Below are 21,333 nucleotides of genomic sequence, written 5' to 3' on the forward strand. Positions count from 1 at the left end.
CATTCTGATCCTGCACTCTTTACAACGAAGTTGCATGGCATGTCCATTATTTTCATTGAAATAATATTCTACTTGCCTAAGGAATTGAGAGCAAAAGGATGTGACTTGTCATCACATGCCTTTTGATGGATAGGCATCGCTGCTCATGTAATGTTTTGCTTTCAAAAGGAAGCAGAAGTCCTTTACCATTCCAAGTAACGTTTTGCCCTTTTTGTTAATGGGGCCATGAGGATTAATGAAGTGGGTTGCAGAAAGTGTTGACTAAATATACCATTATTGCATTGTTGCATGCTCAACCTGATTAAGATCTCATTCTTCAAATAGGGGACCACGTGCTGCATTATTTCACGGCAAGTTTCTCTTTAGCTGAGCATAATTGGCTTGAATTGACAACTTGAGCACCTATAATGTTTCACAACGTTGATCTCAACAGTAACCCATTGTTTCTCACTTCTAATTGTTATGTTTTGGTATGTTCCAATTGTAAGTATAGGCTGAAAAGGTCACAGCTGTGTGCGAAGGTGTGCAGTTATTTAATTCCCTTTTTGATTGATTTTCCCACCAAATGCATCTTGATCTTTAGGCTGCATTAGTAATTCCTTTATTCTGGTCAAGAGCTGAAGTACAATTTCAGAGCAGGGTCCTGATTTACAAGCCTTAAGAAAGCCAATCAATCAATATAGGTTCTGTATGGGACCAGACTTCCAAAGTGGCTATGTTAGACAGTGTACCAGTTTTGTCACTGTTTACTTTGCACATAGAATTTAAGCCACAGTCCAAGAATGAGGCATGTAATATATAATGCAGCTCTGTTACATTTAAGTCAGGAGGTTTTGATTTTAAGGTAGAAAGCTGTAATAAGTTCCATGTGCTTTATCTGTTGTATAGAGAATTTTGAGTCTTTCTGGACAAGATTGTTCAAAAAAAAGACCATGAGAATTCGGCATGGTGCGGTGGGGAGGGGGAGTTAATTTGAAAGTGTATCTGGAAGAAGTAAGAATACTAAACATTCTGCTATTAGCTATGCATTGTAAAATTCAGCTTCCAACTTTTGGTGATAACTGATGAATTGAATTTGGTCTGTTAAGGGAAAATGGAAGAGGAAGAGTTCATCTTAGATGAAACGCATCACTAACATCAGTTTCTGGAAATGTTTCCTTTGCTGTGGAAAGTATGTTTGCCTCCCTTTCAAAGTTGCACTTATGAAAATGTCTACAGTTTTTGTAGATCACAGGAAGGAAAGAAAAATTTGTATTTACATCTTTCACAACCACAGGACATTTGCAAGCAATTATGCACTGTTTTGAATTGTGGTCATTGTTGGACAGTAGGAAATAGAGCGACCAAGTTCAAACAAGAATTGACCATGACTAGATAATATTTGAGATGCATTGTAAGTGAAATAACTATTGGCCAAACAATTGCAGGTGTTATATTATTGGTGCAGGTAATTTTCTTTGAATTTGTTTAAGGTGCAAAGCATTCTATCAGTACTCAATTTCTGTTCTGACACCCTGCATGTGATGCAGCTGTGACTATGCAAGGCTTTGAGAAGGATAGTATCCATCAATGATTAACTAGAATTATGCTTTATACGGCAGATGACTCCCAAGTCGAAGAGGAAAAGTATCCACAGCAGAATGCTCCGCCCTGTTTCCAGAGCATTTGGTAAATGAATCTGCATGTTTCACTTTTGTATATAATTAATGTTTGATCATTTTAGCCTTGAGTAGACCATTGTTCATAAATGATCCCATGATGCTGGAAAAATTAATTCTCAGAAAACAGCAAAGTTCTTGGTAATAATTCGAGCTTTCTTAAACAAAATTATAAAGTTATATCAAAGCAAACGCTCAAGTTACAAAGCCATCAAGTTTTAGTAGAAAAGAGCAATTCTTTTTTTCTAGTGTAACTCAATATTTTATTATTGCATAAATTTGAATTGAAGCAAATGGACATTTTTATTTGTAATGTCACACAATGCTCTTGAAAGAATATGTTAGCATTACTTCCTGCTGGGGACTAGGTGGAGCTGTGCATGTGAAAACAGCACCATCTTGTGGTTAATCAATAAAGTGCCTTTCATCTTCTCAGGACAATAAATTTGAGAGTAATTTCTCCATAGTTGCTCTCAATTGACAGTAAAAAGTTTTGTAAACTCCCAAAAGACCATCGATAGTGGTCAATGCTGCTGCCAGCCTTTCCCTTGGAGTTATTGTGTAATGAGATCCTGTTCAGTCTGCCTCTGGATGGAGAGAATCCACTCTGAGGCTCAGAACAACTTTGCAGCATCTGAGAGGAGGTACTTGAGGACCCTGGGAATGACATTTCCTGCAGCAGACAGTAGGGTGCCCCTCTGCAGTTACTGCAGTCAGATTTGTCTCCTTTCTTTAAGATTGTCTCAGATCCACTGACGTGTCCTGCTTTTGCCAGATGCCGGAGATGAGACTGGGAATTTCTGTCTGAAATTCTCTACCAAGTTTTAGAAGTCCAGAAGGATTACTACATGCTCTCATGGCCTTAGTGTTTATCGGTTGGCACGTAGTCTTTTTAACTGGATACTTTGTTGTAGATGGAGTGAAGGGTGCCCACATCTAGGGTGTGCTTGTCAGATTTGCAACCATACCTAAATTCTGTGTCAGCTACCTGATGCATGCTAATGGATCCACACAGGACCAATCCCAGTGTTGACTGGGGCCAGTCATCATTGCTACAACTACTACAGTTGTTGAACCTGCCTCACCTCCACTTTGGAACCAAGGACTGTAAACTGTAACCTCCTTTGGCCCTAAAGCCTCTGAACTATCTGTGCTCCTTTAATCATGACCTCATTCTCTGCCTGAATTTATTTGCTTCACTTCCTTCAGAGACCCTTCAGTGGCGACAGCTGAACTCTGGAATTCCTCCTCCAAATTTTGGCATTGCTCCTCCTCAATGTTCCTTAAAACCTACTACTTTCACTACCTGTCCCAATATCTCACCATATAACTAAGCATCTTTGATTGTTAACGTGTCTGATGAGCCTTTGTTACCATGTTAAAGGTGTTACATAAATAGAATTTCTTGTTGCATGGGGAGGAGAGAAATATTCTTGTAACCTTTATACCAATGACCACTACACAGAACGGAGGTGAACACTCACCATTCTCTCTTCCTATCATCAGAAATGTATATAAACATTTTTGACAAAGCAATTATATAAAAGATGCCAGAAACCTGAAATAAAAGGAGAACGTCCCAGAAACACTCCATGGATCAGGCAGCTGACTCAACATCTGTGGAGAGCGAAACAAAGAGCATTTCAGCAGCAGCAGCACAAAGCACTGGAGGAACTCAGCAGGTCAGCCAGCATCCATTGGAGGGAAATGGACAGCCAACGTTTCAGATTGAGACCCTTCATCTGGACTAAAATAAAGAGGGAAGATAAATTATTTCCCCTCCTGGATTGGATAATTTATCTCTCCTCTTTCTTTCAGTCCAGATCAAGGGTCTCAACCCAAAATGTCAACTGCCCATTTCCCTCCATTAATGCTTCCTGACCCACTGACTTCCTCAAGCACTTTGTGTGTTGCTCCAGATTCCAGCATCTGCGGCCTCTTGTGTTGAGCATTTCATCAGGCTTGGAAGAGATTAGAGGTTAAACAAATTGGGAGAAGAGAGGAAAGAATAAAAGGATAGGTCACTGATGGTGATGGGTCAGGCAGAAGAGTAAAGGATGGGTCTAGAGGAGGTGTAAATGGAAACAGCAGAATCATTACCTGAATTTTTTTAAACCTGTCCTTTCTGATGACTGTAATGTGAGTATTGAAAATATAAGGTGCAATTTTTCCAGCTTCCATTGTACTTCACTGCAGTAGAGCAGAAGCCCGAAGACGGAGGAGAGAACAGTGTAGAGCAATAGATAACCATGGACTCAGATTCACATCTGCCAAATAAACAGGGGCACTGAATGATGTGATTGGGTTTCTCCACGAATGCATCATGAGCATTGATACAAGCAGGAGACCTAGATGATGGGAAGGGCAGGTATTATACCTCCTGCACAGGTGCAGGCAGAGAATCAGAGCTATTGGTGATAAAGGGTTAGACCAGGGTGTCACAGTGGGAATGACCTCGTCAAAATGTTGCAAGAGGAGGGGAAGGTGCATTTATTGGGGATAAAATGCCACTAGGAGAATGTCCATTTAATGTGAAGGCTGGTGGGGTGGAAGATTAGAACAGGGAGAACACATGATCCTGGGACAGAGGAGAGGGGATGTGAGCAGACGTCGTGGAAATATTTTGGATACTGATGAAGGACCTGCTGAGGGCAATGGAAGGAAGTCTTCAGTTGAGGAAATAGGAAGCAACATTGGAAGCGTTGCTTAGAACAGTGGCATCAGCTGAAGGGTTGCCGTGGAAAGGGAGAAAGTGATAGATTGGAATAAAGCTCTCTGGATGTTGACAGGGTAGAGGTATGTAAAATTTTATGAGAGGCATAGACAGCCAGTATCGGTCTCCCCTGGTAAGGGTGTCTAAAACTAGAGAGCATGGGTTTAAGTTGAGAGCATGGAGGTTTAAGTGAGATATGAGGGGTAAGTTATTCACAGAGAGTAGTTGGTATCTGGAATGAGCTGCCAGAGGAGGTTGTTAAGGCAGGAACAGTAACAACAATGAAGCGGCGTCTTGATGAGTACCTGAATGAGCAGGGCATAGAGAGATATGGAAATGAAGCAAGCAAGTGGGATTGGTGTTGATAGGCATGATGGTCAGCATTGATGTGGTGGGCCAAAGGTCCTCTTTCTATGCTGTACCACACTGTGACTCTATTCTATCTATATCAATATATTTACCATCTATGTATTGTAGATTGCTCTCTCCTAATTTTGGCTTGCTATAAAACGCCTATGTGATTGGTGGACCCTTCAGCTGAGATTGTCAGCGATCTGTTCTAATGTCGCCACATCCCTCTGCATCTTAAGAAAAAAATCCTCAAACCTCTGTCTTCCACTCATCTTGTACGCCTCTGTGATGGCTGCCTGAAGATATCCTCCAAGAGCTAGTGTTGTAATCCCCCTTGTGACCCATCTTGATCCATTTGTTCAGATGAATTTGCTATATATCAAAAAATGGCCACAGTCAACCCATGCTAAATTAAATTGTGTTATTTTTCCTTTCTTAATTATTGTAATTTTGTTGCCATTGCTATACCAGTGATATAACATACTACAGATTTGTTTGTTGCAATTGTAGTCAAGTTTTCTGCATGTTTGATCAGTCATTCATTCCATCAGAGATGAAATATTAATGGAATATTGCTACTAATTGCTTTATCTAAATTAGTGTAATATTATAACAATTTTATAGGGCCTTGGTGAGACCACTCTTGGGGTTTTATGGAGAAATTTGATCTCCTTGCCTGTAAAAAGCGATATACTTGCAGAGGGAATCAGAGGCCCAAAGACCTCTTCTTGTTCCTATTTCTTATTATTCCTACAAGATGCTTGCAAACTAATCACAAATTTTTGTGCAGAGATGGAGTTTGACTTAGATAAGGCCCTGGAGGAGATCCCGGTCCATTTTGATGAGTCAACTCCTGCCTCAGGCAGCTACAGCAAGCAAGAAAGGTCATCACGGCCCAGCAGCATGATGACTGAACTACCCTCAGAAGAAGTAAAGAAACTGGAGCATTATACGAAATCTAGACCCAAGAGGAACAAAAAGTTACCGCCAAGCAAGACAGCTGTAAGTCTTTTCGTGGTCACTGAACCACTGCTTAACTCCACCTTCTTATTCATTGAAAGTACAAGGCTTGGGTCTACATAAGGCTGCATTCAATATCAGTGTGATGGAACTCTTTCAGATCATTAATAAAACTATTATTAGCTGGACAGTATTTGTTAGCTGAGATACTATAAATTAAGACTGGAGTTTCTGTTTTCATCTGTTCATCTATAATTTTCAAAACAAACAAATAATTCGGTCTCTGTGTACAAATGGTAAATTAGCATGTTAACCTGGAGAACTGTAAATGAATTTAAGTAGTCTGCAACAAAGATGTTTAGAATTGGTCTTCCATGGGTTAATCATGTTTATTAGTGTTTCGGTGTGGAATCTCTTCAGCTGTGGTGTTTATAGCCTTGCCAATTGTCCATTTTTTTTCTCGTGTTAGTTCCTCATTCCCAAACAGTTTTTTTTACATTAATTATGTCTCCAGCTAATGTTACAAATGTTCTGAAACTATAGTCTGTTTACTGACCATGCCTTGTCATAAGCACAGAAGCCATGTAAAGGTTAATATGAAGGCGGTGCCCTTTAAGAGATCCCAACATTTTCCAAAGACACCCCCAGCTCGCACATTTATACCATCCAGTATCAAATAAACAACTGATTTCTTTTAAGAAACTCTCAAAAGAATCATCCAAATTGATGATGGTGACTGTGAAGTCTTTGTGAATCCACCCTGTATTGACAACGCTAAAATTGTTGTCTACTACAGCAGCTTATCAAGCTTCCTTTTCAAGCTTATGAAGATCTTGTCTTTTTTTTTGCACACATTGGACTCCCTTCCTATCTGTGGAGTTTCACCTTTTGATTAAAGAAACTCATGATATTAGCCTAACTGTAAACAGCCTACTCTCTGATTTAACCATTTGTATCTGACACCCTGCCTCAAAACATTGGACCCTTGTCATATGTTGGACCTGGTGTGATGTCAGTAAGGCACCTGTGACAGATGATTGGAGACACAAGAGACTGCAGATACTGGAATCTGAAGCAATGAACAATCTGCTGGAGGAACTCATACTGACCATCACACCTCTCCAATCTCAGTCCTGATGCAGGGTTTCGACCTGAAACGTCGACAATTCCTTCCACCCCCACAGATGCTGCTCGACCGGCTGAGTTCCTCCAACAGATTGTTTGTTACTCTGACAGATGATCAGTGCCTGACATTGCCAATGCTAGACGAGATTCAGCTGCCCAGAATCAGTATCATAAGACATTCATTTCTGAAGCTTTCATTTCTGTTAGATATAACTATTCTATTTTCCTATTTGAAATTGAGTTACAATGCCCTTGCAAATTTTGCTTTGAAGAAAAATATGGATCGGTGCACTTCCCCCAGTTTTCAAGAGTTCACCGTCTTCTGCACTTTCTCCCACCACTGCAATTCCACCCTTAATCCACTAGCCACTCGCAAATGCTCCTCAAGTTCAAAATACGACAAACCTCCTCTACTTATGCAGCGCTGATAATTCCAATGACTACAGAGAACACATTAAATGACACTCAGTGTACAAAATGTTCTTTTGCCTAACTTGGCCCTGATGTAATTTAAGAATCTGAACACCTGGAAGACGAGGCTGTGGACTCAGGCTTTTGATTATTTGTTAAATCCGGGCATTGACAAATAAATGGCTGTAAAAGCACACAGCCACTACAAAGCAAATTGAATGCATTACGATAAAAAAGCAGAATTGTTTCAACAATGTGATATCATCTTTGATAAAGATCAGAAGCCTGGTGAATTTAAATGTACAGTGGAGCCTGGTTGTGGCCCTAAGGTGTTCCTTCAGATCTGTATGTAAAAAGCCTTCCTGCAGGGACTTTATTAGTCAGGAAGAGACAGTATATCAAGAAACACCAGCACAAAGCATAAAGGGGTTGCTTAGTGACAACAATGTGCTCAAAAAGATTATTGCCAGGATGTTGCTGCAAGAAGCAGGTCAAGTGCGCAAGATCACCAAACATTCTGCCGATCCCTTAGATTAAGAGGGAGTCCTACCTAAATTTAACCTACTTTTCCTCATACCGGGAACAGCCAGAAGAACCAGCCAGTGAACAGCCTTGGAGACACAAGAGACTGCAGATGCTGGAATCGGGAGCAACAAACAATCTGCTGGAGGAACTCAGCGGGTCAAGCAGCATCCGTGGGAGGAAAGGGATTGTCGACATTTCGGGTCAAAACTCTGTATTGGGACATCTGATCAACCTTGGTGAAGATGAAGTTGAGATGTAAAGGAAATATCTTTAGCCCAGCGATCACCAGAGTGATGGTGTGATCCAGCAGGGATAGTTTCCCCTTCAGTTTCTGACAGCTCTCTCACCTTAAAAGCCAGTGATTCTAACTTGGTTTACTTCGTATTGGAATGTTAACTTCTGTCAACATTAACACCCATTAGAATAATAAGTTCTGGCTATCTTTTAACTGCAATTGAAATCACTGAAGTTTGCATGTCTTTAACAGGAATTAATTATATCCTGTCATCTGCTGACAGGAAATTGATAGTGAACACCCAGTAATACTCTTTCACAAACAGCCAAACTGGACAGCCAACATCTTGAGTCTTGTGCTAAATGGCAGAGTTGTTGGAACGTCTGGTTTGTTATGATAAATACCGTCCTGAGCAAAGGTTGCCCCAACCTCAGTAGACAAGCTGCGGCTTGCGGAGGAAGCTGACATGTGCATCATGTGGAGCCCAGCTCCCAAGTTATTTGCTGAAATAGATAAGAGGATGGGGAGCCACAGAACTGCAGTGGAAGCAAGTCATCTTCAATCCCAAGAGGCTGCCTAAAGCCAAGATGCTGCTTTTCTGTCAACATGCACATTTGTGAGCTTCATATTCAGATTCCACATTCTTGCATTTCCTTGGGTAATCACATCACTTTACTCGAAGTTGGATTTGACTTTATTTTGGGAGTTAGTGATGTTAAGATTGCCACTGAAGAAGCTGCATTTTGGCATTCATAAGGCTTTTTAGCAGGTGGGATGAAGTTCCTACTTGCATTCTCTTGCATGTCAGAACTCAACCGGGAACTTAAGCTTGTGGTAGAGCAACAACGTGGTTAAATACATAAAAGGACAGTCTCAGTGCCACGAGTGCATGGTGGAGCTAGACATTAAGTACTTGGATTATTATAATTTTCTCCTTCCAGTTTTGTCGTATTTCTAGCGCTCAAATATGCAGATTGATTAATTACCCATGTACGGTCTTGTGCGGGCCAGTGTTTGTGATCTCGTTAAAGAACTACCCCAGATGTTAACCAATTCCTCACCTCCCACTCATTCACCACTTCCCCTTTCAAATTAATTTGTCCATTGAGGTTGAAGTACATTTCAGGAATAGCAAAACTATATCAAATACTGACAATAAGTGACTGCACTTTAGTTTTGCTCATTTTTAAGAAAAGAAACTAATTTTCTGGGACAATACGGCCACTCTGTTTGTTTGCCACTCTGTTTGTTCTCCACTCAATGTAGCTCTAAACTTCCATAATTTGTAGTGCTTGTTCAATGAAGCCTATTTAATAACTTGTCACAAAAAAAACTGGGATGGTGTACTTCCAGTATTGATGGATTTCTGAACCAATCCTTCACGGACTTGGTATTCTTCCTGAAGGAAGACATCTAAAGATGGATGCAACTAAGGGTGATTTTGTTTTCTCAATGGCCCTGTTTTTATGTGGAAATTACCTGAAGGGAATCAAAATCATTACTGAAAACTTACTGCCATTTACCCAACTGCTTCCTTTTCAGTCCAGCCTTTGAAAATGGTTACAAATACTGGTAATAAAAGGAGGCAACAAGCTAACAAATGAGTAGGAGTAACTATGACTGTTTTGGCATGCTGTTTATATTTCTTAATTAAAAGTAAGAATTATTTTTGGTCAGGTTTCTGCAACAGATTGCCAGGAGAATGAGAACAATGGCCTTATGAACAGAGTTGATGAGGGTGTGGATGAATTTTTCACCAAGAGGATAACACGAATGGAATCAAAGTAAGTTTTTAAATGTAGAATGTGATGATTAAATTTGTGCTTAGACTATTGAGAGTTTCAGATTTTCAGCTTTGACAATGTGATTATAGTTTCTAAATCTGACATTCTAAGAAACATGTTTGAACGATTCAGTCCCAAAGAAGATCATATGCTTAGTAGCTGGCCTCCTTTGGAAAAGCAAACAAAAAATAACCTGTAGGTGCTGGGAATCTGAAATAAAAACAGAGAGCGCTGGAAGTATTCCTTGGGGCAGGCAGTATCTATAGAGAGAGAAACAGAAGTAATGTTTCAGGTGGATGACCTTTCATCTGGACTGAGAAAAGCTAGAAATTGAAGATGTTTTAATTTGTAGAGAAGTAGGCAGGGTGGAGATAAATTAGGGAATGCCTGCGGTAGGGTGGAAACAAAGAGAGGTACTGATGGTGTCAGTTGGGAATGGGTGATGAAGTCTCATTAATTACTGTAAGAGATGTGGAAAACAGAGGAATAGAGAGAAAGAATGGGAAAAAAATAACTCCTGGAACTAAGATGTACTCTGGAGAACTAAAATGCCACAGATGTAGGAAATCTGAAATAAAAACAGAGAATGCTGGGAATACTCAGGAAATCAGGCAGCAGCTGTACAGAGAGACAAGCTGTGGTTACAGGACAGGTTAAAGACCTTTTATCAGAACTGCCCAGTTCTGGTACAAACTTGAAAAGCTATCTGAAGTTGGTGCAAGCATTGTTAAGGTTTGATGGCTGCAACCTGCCTAGACAGAGGATGAGATGCTGTTCCTCAGACATACGTTGGGCTTTGCTGGAATAGTATGGAATGGCGGCCAAGAGCAAGTCAGTAGGATTGAGAATTAAAACATCAGGAAACTGGAGGCTCGGGCTCACCATTGGGGACTGAATGGAGATATTCTGCATAGCAGTCACCCACAATCTGTGTTTGGTTTCACCAGTATAGGCAAGATTACATGCAGCAGATGAAGTTGGAAAAAATACAAGTAAATTGCTATTTCACCTGGAAAGAGTGTTTGTGTCACTGGATCAAGGGTTGGGAAGAGGCGAAAGGGGAGGGTTGCATCTCATGGCAATGAATAGGAAGGCGCTGTGAGAAGGGGAGCAGTTGACAGAGTTAGAAGAATGACCAAGACAATGGCAGAGGGACTGGTTCCTTTGGAATGCTGAAGGGGGAGGGCAACGTGTCACGTTCACGGCCGTGAAAATTATGGAGAATGATGTGTTGAATGTGGAGACTGTTGAATGGAAGGTGACAACAAGAGGAGCCCTGTCCTTGTTTTGGATCAGAGGAGAGGATTGAAAGTAGAAGTGTGGCAAATGGAACAGATGTAATTGAGAACTCTGTCAAGTTATGGTAGAGAGGAAACCACGGTTAAGGAAAATGGAAGATATTTCACAGGACCTGTGGAAAGTGTCATCATAGGACTGGATGAAATGAATGGACTCCTTCTCTGCTGGTGCTGCCTGATGTGCAAGGTATTTCCAGCGTTTGCTTTGTTCTTCAAGTAATTGGTTGTGTAATAATTATTGCACAACCAATCCCACAAGGCAGTCATTATACTGCCAGGGCAAAGAGAAGAAATTGGTCCCATTGACTTTATCAATCCTGATTGACGTCGCTCCTACAAAAGTTAGGCAATTTGCCAATCCTAATTCATTATTTTTAAGCCTCTTAAAAGGAGGTGTCTGCTCAGTCTTGGCCTTTGTGAAAGATCCTGCTTTGAAAATGGGAGGACTTGTATTTTTTTCCAGTTCTTAAGTGTTTAAATTGCAACACAGCTGCTGCTTGAACTGTTCAAAGGATCTCTTTGTCATCAGGTGCCAACAATAATAACTAAACTTTAGTCTTTTCCTTGATGATTTTAGTTATGGAAGGTTGAATGAGATCAGACTCCATCTGTTGATCTAGTTTGTCATTCATTTCATGATCAGAACACCTGCAATAACTTAAACAAGATTTGAGGAAGTAATGTGGACCTTTGAGCTTCTATTTGGATTGAATATTTCATAACCTAGTTAATTGTACCTTTTGTTTATTTACAAGACTTAATTATATCTCATTAACCAAGATCACCATCAAAATTAGAATTATAAAATGTTTCCTCTTAAATTTCATCATTTGGATAATTGAGTTGACTTGTACAAGTATTCACTACACAAAATAAATACATTCCACACTTTAGTATTGAATCAGGACAACTTGAAACAGTATCAGTGCACCATAATGCAGATTCCTGGAACAGCTCTAATTCTGTTATCAAACATTTGGTATCTTGATCTGATTGACTAGGCTCACAGGAGTTTTGGCTGGTTGGCATTTTTAGTTAAAGAGCATTCAGCCTCCAGTTTTCCATTATGTTTGCGTGTAGAACTTGAATTAAGGGGTTCTGGATTACAAACCAAATGAATGGTCTTTTATTGGTCTTTGACCACAATTTTTTCTCCATATTGAAATTGTCCACCACTTCCTGCCTGTCTGTTCCCTTTCTTCCCTGGCGCTGCTTCTCATTTATTATATTTGTTTGAACTTGATCTACTGGTTCCTGCAAACTGTAGCCAAGAGTACTGTGGCATATATCCAGAATGGGGAAGTATGGATCTGACATAATATTTACAATGCCCCCCTCCCCCACACCCAAATCTGTGTATTTATTGATAGCTGAAAACTGTGCAATAACTAAGGACACACAAACATTCCCCTTTTGGTTCTTGGATAGTATTACAATCCAAGGGCACTTCTCTAATTAACTTGCTTATTACACCACTGAAAGAGGCCATTTGGCCCATCAGGCCCATTCCAACATCCAGCATACCAATCCCATTAGCCCTCATTTCCCTGTCTCCCTCATATGCCAATTAACTCCCCAGTGATTCTTAGTCTAGTAGAAAATGTACTCGATTCTCATTTTCATTGTATTCTAATCCTCTTCATGGCCAAATTACAGCATGCCTGAACTATCAGTGCCACCTCCTACCAGTTACAGGATGTAGAATATGGAGTATGATAAATGTGGAAGATGCTAACGAACTTGACAAATTAGCTTCCTGTCTTGGGTAACCCGAGAATAAACTAAATGGATGGTGATGAACACCCTGTAGACAAAGTTTGTGCTGATACTTATAAAGTTAAGTCAATATGAAAATGCAAAACAATTCAAATTATACTGCAATTCATTCACCTATTTAATTCTTTGCCCTTTCAATTCTCGATACCTCTATTACCAGATGTTTTATAAGAAATGCAGTCTGCTGATTGGGTGTATAAAATTAAGGAATTTCTGTATTTAATTTTACAATAAATTTATTTATTTAAAATGTTGTATGTTGAAGAACTTGCAGTTAATGTGACAGGAAGCTTGTGAACAAATAGTTCTTGAATGTTTTGGGGGTTTAATTTTCTTACTTTGCCAGGTCCTTAGACATATGTTATGCAGATCAATAGGGTTGCTAGGAGATCTGTTTCTATCTTTCCAACTAGATTCTAGAAGATAAGCATTTGTGCACAAAAATGTGCCACGTCTTAATGCTTGCAGCACAACTAAATGACTCATTATCCAGGTTAAGTTTTTATCTCTGTTCAGTGTGGTTGTGGGGGTAAAATTCCCTACTTATATATATAACAAAATCTTGTGTTTTAGGAGACTTTCACTAAGGAGCTCCGACTCTCTGGATTCTGGCGATTCAGATGACAAAAAGCGGAAGGACTCCAAAAAAAGTAGTTTTCTAAATTTAATCAAATCGCGATCCAGCAAAGCAGAAAGGCCCCAGACCGTCGTTGTTCCAGAGGAGCCGTTGTCACCCAAAGGTGGAATGAAAAGTCCAGCCAATGATCTAACCAGGAAGGACTCAAAGCAAGTGGAACAAAACGGCAACATGGAACAATCTGAGGGACACAAAACACCTGATTCTGTGGATGCCGTATTGGAGGATGCAGGCAAGGTGGAGAAATTAGACAGTAAAAGCAGTCCACAAGGTGGTCGCTGGTATGGAGTGCAAGTGATGGGCAGCGGACTCCTGGCAGAGTTTAAGGCTAAGCAGGAGAAGCGGGCTGCAGTGCAAAAGGTAATTAAGGGTATATTCCATTATTTATCATTGGTTTTGACGTGCACGTTGTACATGTGAAAACTGGTCAATTTTAATAATCACTCTGTGTCTTTCTGATATCAAAGTCAAGCACCTTTTGTCAGAGATCAACATAAAATAGATTTCTAGTTGCAAATCCCTTGGAAGCAGTGTGAATGTCCACCACACAAAAATGCATTACATAAAAAATAATACACTCTGCCCTCCTCCCAGGTCATTCTAGCAATAAATCCGTTGTAACACTGTTAATTCACAAGGGTATCCATTACTGGCAAAACTTGCTGACTTTACAGGAAAGAAAAAAATGATACTTTGTTGATTTAAAACAGTGAATCACTAAACACAATGAAGTTGTTGCATTTTTGAGTAATAGTTATTGAAGAAATGAAGGTTTACATGAATTTTAGCGAGGGTTTTGACAAAATCCCATGTGGAGGACTCATTAGAAGAGTAAACCAAGGAAAAGCAATAAATTGGACCCAAAATAGGCTAAAGGGTAATGGCTGATGGTTCTTTTTATGCGTGGCAGATTTTTCCAGTGCAGTTCTGTAGGATTCAGTAAAGTTGCTTGTTTTCATCATATGTATCAATGATTTGGACATAACAAGAAAGGGTCTTAATAACAATTTTGCAAGTGATTGATGGCAAAGCATAAAGCTGTAGGCTGGAGATAGATGTTGTGTAGATAGTTGCATTTGGGAAGAGCAAACAAAGCCACCGAATACACAATATGCAACTGAAAAGTGCAGTGAGATGAGGAACTTCGGATGGGATGTCCACAGATCCCCGAAAGTAGCAGGGCAGATAGATAAGAAGGTGTGCAAGATACTTGCCCTTTTTGGTTGAGGCATAAACCATAAGAGCAAGGAGGTTCTGCTCGAATTATTGAAAGATGTGTACGGTTCGAGTTGCCAAGGTAGACGGAAGTGTTTTTCCTGAAGAGGGAAGAAATGAAGATTACAAGATTTTTGCTACAGCTGGGGCATTTAGCGTGTGATGTGGCAATGAATTTGCAAATGGAAGCATTCCAATGCAGCTGCTGTGCTTGTTCTTCTGGCTGATAGAGGGCATGGAGTTGCAAGAAGAAGGTTTGATGAGCAGTGGCCATGGATTTTATAGACTGTACTCTTGGAGCCACATTGTACTGGCTGTAGAGTGAGTGAATGTTTAGTGTGGTGCATCGGGTACCAGTCAAGTGGCCTATTCTGTCCTGGATGGTGTCAAATCCTTCAGTGTTGGAGCTGCACTCATCCAGGCAAGTGGAGAATATTTGCATCATATTCCTGTCTTGACCACTGATTGAAATGCTTTGGTGAGTTACTCATCGCAGAATACTGAGCTGCTAACCTGCCCTTTTGTTATCTGGCTATACCAGTTAATTTTCTTGCCGATTACTTCCAAGTTCTTAATAGTGGAAAATTCAGCAATGGTAATACGAGTGAATGTCAAGAGCAGGTGGTTAGACTCTTGTTAGAGATGTGCAATAGCTTTAATAGTTTCACATCTTATTCAGTATTTGTTCAGTTCTGTGTATAATTGAATAACTCCACTGAGAGAGGTGAATTGGCTAGTGGTCTGGCTTTCAATATTAGAAACTAAATGTTGTCCTACCATTTGCCATGTCCAGCTCTAAACATTAAAGGTTAAATAAGAATCTAAGATGGTTTTAGAATATTCGATCTGCTTCCGATAAAAATTCATGGAAGGGAAGATTTACAAAGATGGTGCCGGAAATCTGAACAAGTATCAGGAAAGCATGATCAGACTGGGGGTCTCATGAGAAAAGAAGACTTGAGGGATGATGTAATAGGGATTTTTAAAATTATGAATTGTTCTGATGGAGTGGATACAGAGAAAATATTTCCTCTTGTGGGGAAAAACATAATCAGAAGCCATCAATAAAAGTCACCAAGAAATCCAGTAAGGAATTGAAGCATTTGGGACCTTATGATGTGTATCTTTTGGTCAGAAGAACCAGGTAAATCCTGTGGAGTGGGAGCTGTCACAGTGGTGCTTTCCCAGGAAAGGCATAACAATCATAATCCAAGACCCCACCCACCCCGGACATTCTCTCCTCGCCCCTCCCATCTGAAGGCGTGTACCACCAGGCTCAAGGACAGCTTCTGTCCCGTGTCATAAGACTATTAAATGGTCCGCTAGTACGATGAGATGGATTCTTGACCGCCCACTCTACCTTGTTTATGCCCTTGCACCTTGTTATCTGCCTGCACTGCACTTTCTCTGTAACTGTAACACTTCATTTTGCATTGTTATTTTTTTTCCCCCTGTACTACCTCTGTATAGATGGCATGCAAAGCAAAGTTTTTCAATGTACCTCGGTACGTGTGACAAGAATAAACCAATTTAACTTACCAATTTAACATCCTAGGTAATTGTATTGACACACTGCTACAACAGTTTTACCGGATAACGTATAATACCATTTATTCTGTGGGTGTGGGGGGGGGTTAGGGCAGTGAGTACTTACCTTTTGGATCACTGGCAGGCAATGATTATTGTACCCTTTGCTTCTGAACCCTATTGCTGGCAAAATTCTATGTTAAAGACCTGGCTGTGGTCCTCATTTGTCACTGTTGTCCCTCTGCCTTTATCTTTCACTGTCAACCAAGTAAGTGTCCTTGAGTAGTCCAATGGGCTCCAGTCAGTCTGCCATCTATCCTTCCCTAAGGCAGCTCAAGCAATAAATAAGAATGTAATGCTTTTTCATTTATAGCCAAGGGCCGTTGTTCTTTTGGTGTTTTGTTACAATCAATCCTGAGTACACTATCAATTCCAAATTAGTTGTGTGTTATTTTTCCCTTGCTGCTCATCGTTTAACCCATTACACACTTGTGTTTTCTCTGTTATTTGGCATTACATTCCTTTATTTCTCCTATGTTCCCCAGGCAAACTTCACCCTGTGTTTTCCACTTCATGGACTACTCAAGTGACGTCAGATACCAAAAGGCCCAAAATACTTTATCAAAAGAGTTTTCACAGCCTGTTAATCTGCTGATGGCTTGTCTTGCATGAGATTTTTAGATTTTCTAGATATTCTATCTGAACCAATGTCATTGTTCTTTCTCCAAAATAGATCTAATATTCCTTGTAATCATCAATATCTGGTCACACAGCAACGTGATCTAAGGGGTTGCAACAGTACAACCCATTCTGTGAACTGGATATTATAATCTTAGATTGTGAAGTCTAAATATTTTACACTGTGATGAGACCAAGTCATCACTTGTCTTATTCTATAGTGGTAAATCGGTATCAAATAACAGTTAAAATCAATTTCACCTGGTTCAGTTCAATTCTATTTCTTTTTGTACCAAAATCTGCCACATTGTTCTTTCTAACAGACTAAATATCACCTTCTGCTATCATATCCAATCTTGATCAGCTCTAAACTTCATTTCACTGGAGTTATCTTATTAAGATAACTCATGACCACGTGCATCTATATTTTGATATTGGTTTATTATTGTCACTTGTACCGAGGTACGGTGAAAAACTTGTCTTGCAAATGGATTATACAGGTCAATTCATTACACAGTGCAGTTACATTGACTTAGTACAGAGTGCATCCTAACCAGCGTGCTCCCTGGGAACTGGCCAGTAGAGATGTGGGTGGACTTTAGAATTGAGCCCATTGTGTGTTTGTAATTGAACTCACAAGTTCATATTTGTCAATTATTTTGCATGATCACTAACATGGTCTTCAGTAAATTACAACTAAGCATCAAAATAAAATACAATATTTCCTTTCTAACTTGCCACTAAGAAAAATCCTTGATATATTTAAGATTGGTAACCCGGTTTATTAATGCACCTGAAAACAAGTTCATGGGGTCATACAGCACAGAAATATGTCCTTCATCTCACCATGTCCATGCTGACCATCAAGAATCCCTTCTATATTAATCCTGTTTTCAGCCACTTCTTTCATAGCCTACTATGCCTTGGTGAGTTAAGTGCTCTTCCAGATACTTTTTAAATGTTGGGTGAGTACCCATCTTTACCACCTTCTCGGGCAGATTGCAGCCACCCCCTGGGTGATATTTTTTCCCCTCAGGTCCCCTCTAACCACCCTGCTGCTCACCTTAACTCTCTGCCCTCCGGTTCTAGACATCTCCATTGTGGAAAAACGTTTCTCACTATCCACCTTATCTGTGTTCGTCAAGTTTCTTATGAAAGGTAAACATTTTCAATACGATTGTACAATCCGTCAAGAATTAAAATCACTAAAAGTAACTTTTTAAAAAAATATCTACACTTAGCTTCATTGATACACACTAATCAGTTTCATAATGAATGGAATTTTAAATGATGTGGAATATCCAACTAAATATGGTGTACAGGAGCTTGTACATTAAAGATAATGAGAGCAATTTGAGACTTTCCAAATCGGAGGACACTCACAGTTTTGATGCAGTGGTGGGTGTGTAGCCAATATTTAGTACAAGACCCAGTTCTGGTAAGCTGAATCTTGAATCGTTGTAAAAGATTAGGAATCTTCCCTAACCTTTTGCTCTGGTTCTACTAGTTCTGCAATAACAAGCTTAAACACAGACACATCTGTGAAATGATGTTATCTGCAAGTTTCAAATCAAATACTTTGTTAGAGCTGCCTTAATGCATGAATCAGGTATGAATGGTATGCCATGATATGGTCGTCTATGATGATTATATTGATGGATAATGTCAAAATCTATTTTGATGTGCTTTTTATTAATTTTACAGTATTCACTTTTAACCTTCTTTGCACCACTTGTAATATGGTAAACAAAGAGATATAAATTCAGATTGGATCTCAGTTTCTGATTTGCAGTGTGTTAGTTTATGCCTTTGGAGCTCACTGAGGGCAACATAGAGTTTGTTTGCCATTGGGGTGGAATTTGCAGTCAGTGGAAGGACATGGGAAATATGAGCCCGAATTTTGCGGACTAGATCCTCCATCCACATTCGCTACCTCCATTTCTCATTGCTTCCATTTACCTGGTTCAGATCCACAAGGCTGGACTTACTTGCTGAGCCTTTTTTGGATCTGCTAGCAATACCCTTTGTGACAAAACTGGGCCACCTGAGTGAGCCTGGACAAGCCCCGCCCACACAACAGCTGAGAAAACTTTTAGATGGTTGGCAAGGCCCTGCCATTAAAGCTGTCAAGTGTTTGGAATGGTTCTGAATCTCTCTGGCATTCAGTGGCATAAAAAAACTATTAAAAACAAGAAATTAAAATTTCAAGATTATTTTAAAAATTCACTTATAACACTCAGAAACTCTAAGTTTTTAAAGCAAACACACATTTAAAATTGTAATCAATACTGTTAGCTTTCTTCCTCAGCACTGTGCCATCTTCACAAGAATCCATGGGCAGACTCAACAGAGCAGGTGTTCGGGAATCTCGGCAAATTTGTGCTCTGCTGTTCCAAGTCTGGCATCAGAGTGTGCTGACATCTGTAATTTGTCAGCAATTTCAGGCCTTCTGCATTGGGCTACGCGTACACCAAAGGTCTGAAATTGGCAGTATGTACTGGCATAAGTAACCACATAACTAAACTGCTGTTTGGGTGTAAAATGTGAATTTTAAACAGCTATTCAAAGAGTGCCAGGAATATACATTGAAAAATAAAACAAATCTTGTGAATCTAATTATATTAAAATATAATTTGATTCACAAAAAAAGCACTGTACTTGTGTAGACACATGGGGCCGCAGACACTGGAATCTGGAGCAAAAAACAAACAGCTGAAGGAAGTCAGCGGGTCAAGCAGCATCTATGGAGGCATAGGGATGGCCAAATTTTTGGGTCAAGACCCTGTATCGGGGCTGTATTTCTGTATCCTCAAGAACAAGGAACTAAGTATTTGGTATTAAGGAACTGGTTTAATCTTTAGAGTGTTAAGATTATTTGAATTTTGTTGTCTTCTCAGAAACTTGAAAATGAAGCAGGAAGTAAGGAATTATATGAGAATTTGTCATGTGTAGACCGACTGGATGAAACTGGAAGAGGTGAGTACAAGTTCAACGTAGCAGAGTCCTGACAATGTGTGTTAAGATTGTAACTTGCACACCTATACAAGATGGCTGCCAGTTTACTGTTTATAGCATGCAATGGTAAACATTTTTCATTAGATTTGTACAACTAATTGATGTGCCCAATTTATTTAATCCTCACCTGTTAAAAGCAAATGACTTGATAATTTTTCAAACAAAGTTGGTCATATAAATATGAGTGGTTTTGCTGGTAGCAAAACAAAAGGTTGCAATTCATGGTTAAATTCACATCAAAAGAGTCTGCAAATATTCATGAATGGAGTTACTGTCTGGAAATTGGCCAATCGGATCCACAGCAAGGATGGAGGAAACTAATGTGACCACTAGAATTGAACATGCAAATGAGGAGATAAAAGTTGCACACAATTTCTGACAGCAGGATTTTGCAGGTGTACATCCTCTGGTAAAAAAAGTGGGCAGTACACTGGCACTGCCTCACAGCTCCGATGACTCCAGTTCAATCCTGACCTCGGGATGTATGTATGGCGTTTGCACATTCTCCTTCTGTGACTGCATGGGTTTCCTTTGGGTGCTCTCATTTCAGCCTATGGCCCAAAGACGTGCGGGTTAGTAGACTAACTGGCCACCCTTGATTGCCACTATTGTGTAGGGGAGTGGGAGAATCACGAGGGAGTTGTTAGGAATGTGGGGAAAGTTGGTGGGGAATGGGATTGCTGTGTGAGCCAGCATAGATTGGATGGGTCAAAATGGCTTCCTTCCATGTCATAAAGAAATATGGAAATACACTTAAGCAGAGTTTTATTGACATATCTAATACAGTGAAGAATGATGTAGATCAGCTGTTACCTGGAAAAATTTGGGCAGAGTGACAATGGTCCAGGTACACATGCGTGGTTGAGGATCTGACTACAGAAGATCACTGATCTCTGTCACAATTGACAATGAAACTCCTTAAATTCCAGATTCAATGTACCTCAGAGAGCTGGAGATAGGAGTGCTTCCCTCTTGGTGAATACATTATGAAGGTATTAGCCCCTCTCCTTCCTCAGTGCGCACTGGTCTGCCAGCCCTGAAAAGCAAAATACTGCAGATGCTGGAAATCTGAAATAAAAGCAATAAGTGAGAATCAAAAAAACTGCAGATGATGGAAATCTGAAACAAAAAACAGAAAATGATGGAAAATCTCAGCAGGTCAGGCACCATCTGTGGATAGAGAAACAGTCAGCAACTCAGGTCTGCCACCATTCATTAGAACTGGAAACGGGAGCGATACAAGTCATTTTGCAGTAGGAAAGAAAGTCAGGTAGCATCTGTCGAGAGTGAAACCAAGTTAACATTTGTATCAATGGATTTGCATCAGGTGCTGATTATCCAGTGTTTTTTGTTAATGTACCTGTTTCTGTAGAATACCCAGCAAGACTAAAATGTTAATGACAAAGCGATAATAACTGGAGAAAT

At 39.9% G+C, this 21,333-nt stretch overlaps 1 protein-coding gene across 4 annotated transcripts in view; it reads left to right on the forward strand.

Annotated features, from left to right (window-relative positions):
- Nucleotides 1–21,333, forward strand: part of LOC127570627 (F-actin-uncapping protein LRRC16A-like) — a 261,851-nt gene that overhangs the window by 226,225 nt on the left and 14,293 nt on the right. For all 4 annotated transcript variants that reach the window (XM_052016361.1, XM_052016362.1, XM_052016358.1 and 1 more), the window contains 5 exons: nucleotides 1,602–1,668; nucleotides 5,513–5,724; nucleotides 9,656–9,762; nucleotides 13,410–13,833; nucleotides 19,791–19,869. In XM_052016361.1, coding sequence (XP_051872321.1) covers nucleotides 1,602–1,668; nucleotides 5,513–5,724; nucleotides 9,656–9,762; nucleotides 13,410–13,833; nucleotides 19,791–19,869 — 889 coding nt within the window. The remainder of the gene's footprint in view (nucleotides 1–1,601; nucleotides 1,669–5,512; nucleotides 5,725–9,655; nucleotides 9,763–13,409; nucleotides 13,834–19,790; nucleotides 19,870–21,333) is intronic.

This window comes from Pristis pectinata, chromosome 5, assembly GCF_009764475.1.
Source record: "Pristis pectinata isolate sPriPec2 chromosome 5, sPriPec2.1.pri, whole genome shotgun sequence".
In the NCBI taxonomy this organism is placed as follows: domain Eukaryota; kingdom Metazoa; phylum Chordata; class Chondrichthyes; order Rhinopristiformes; family Pristidae; genus Pristis; species Pristis pectinata.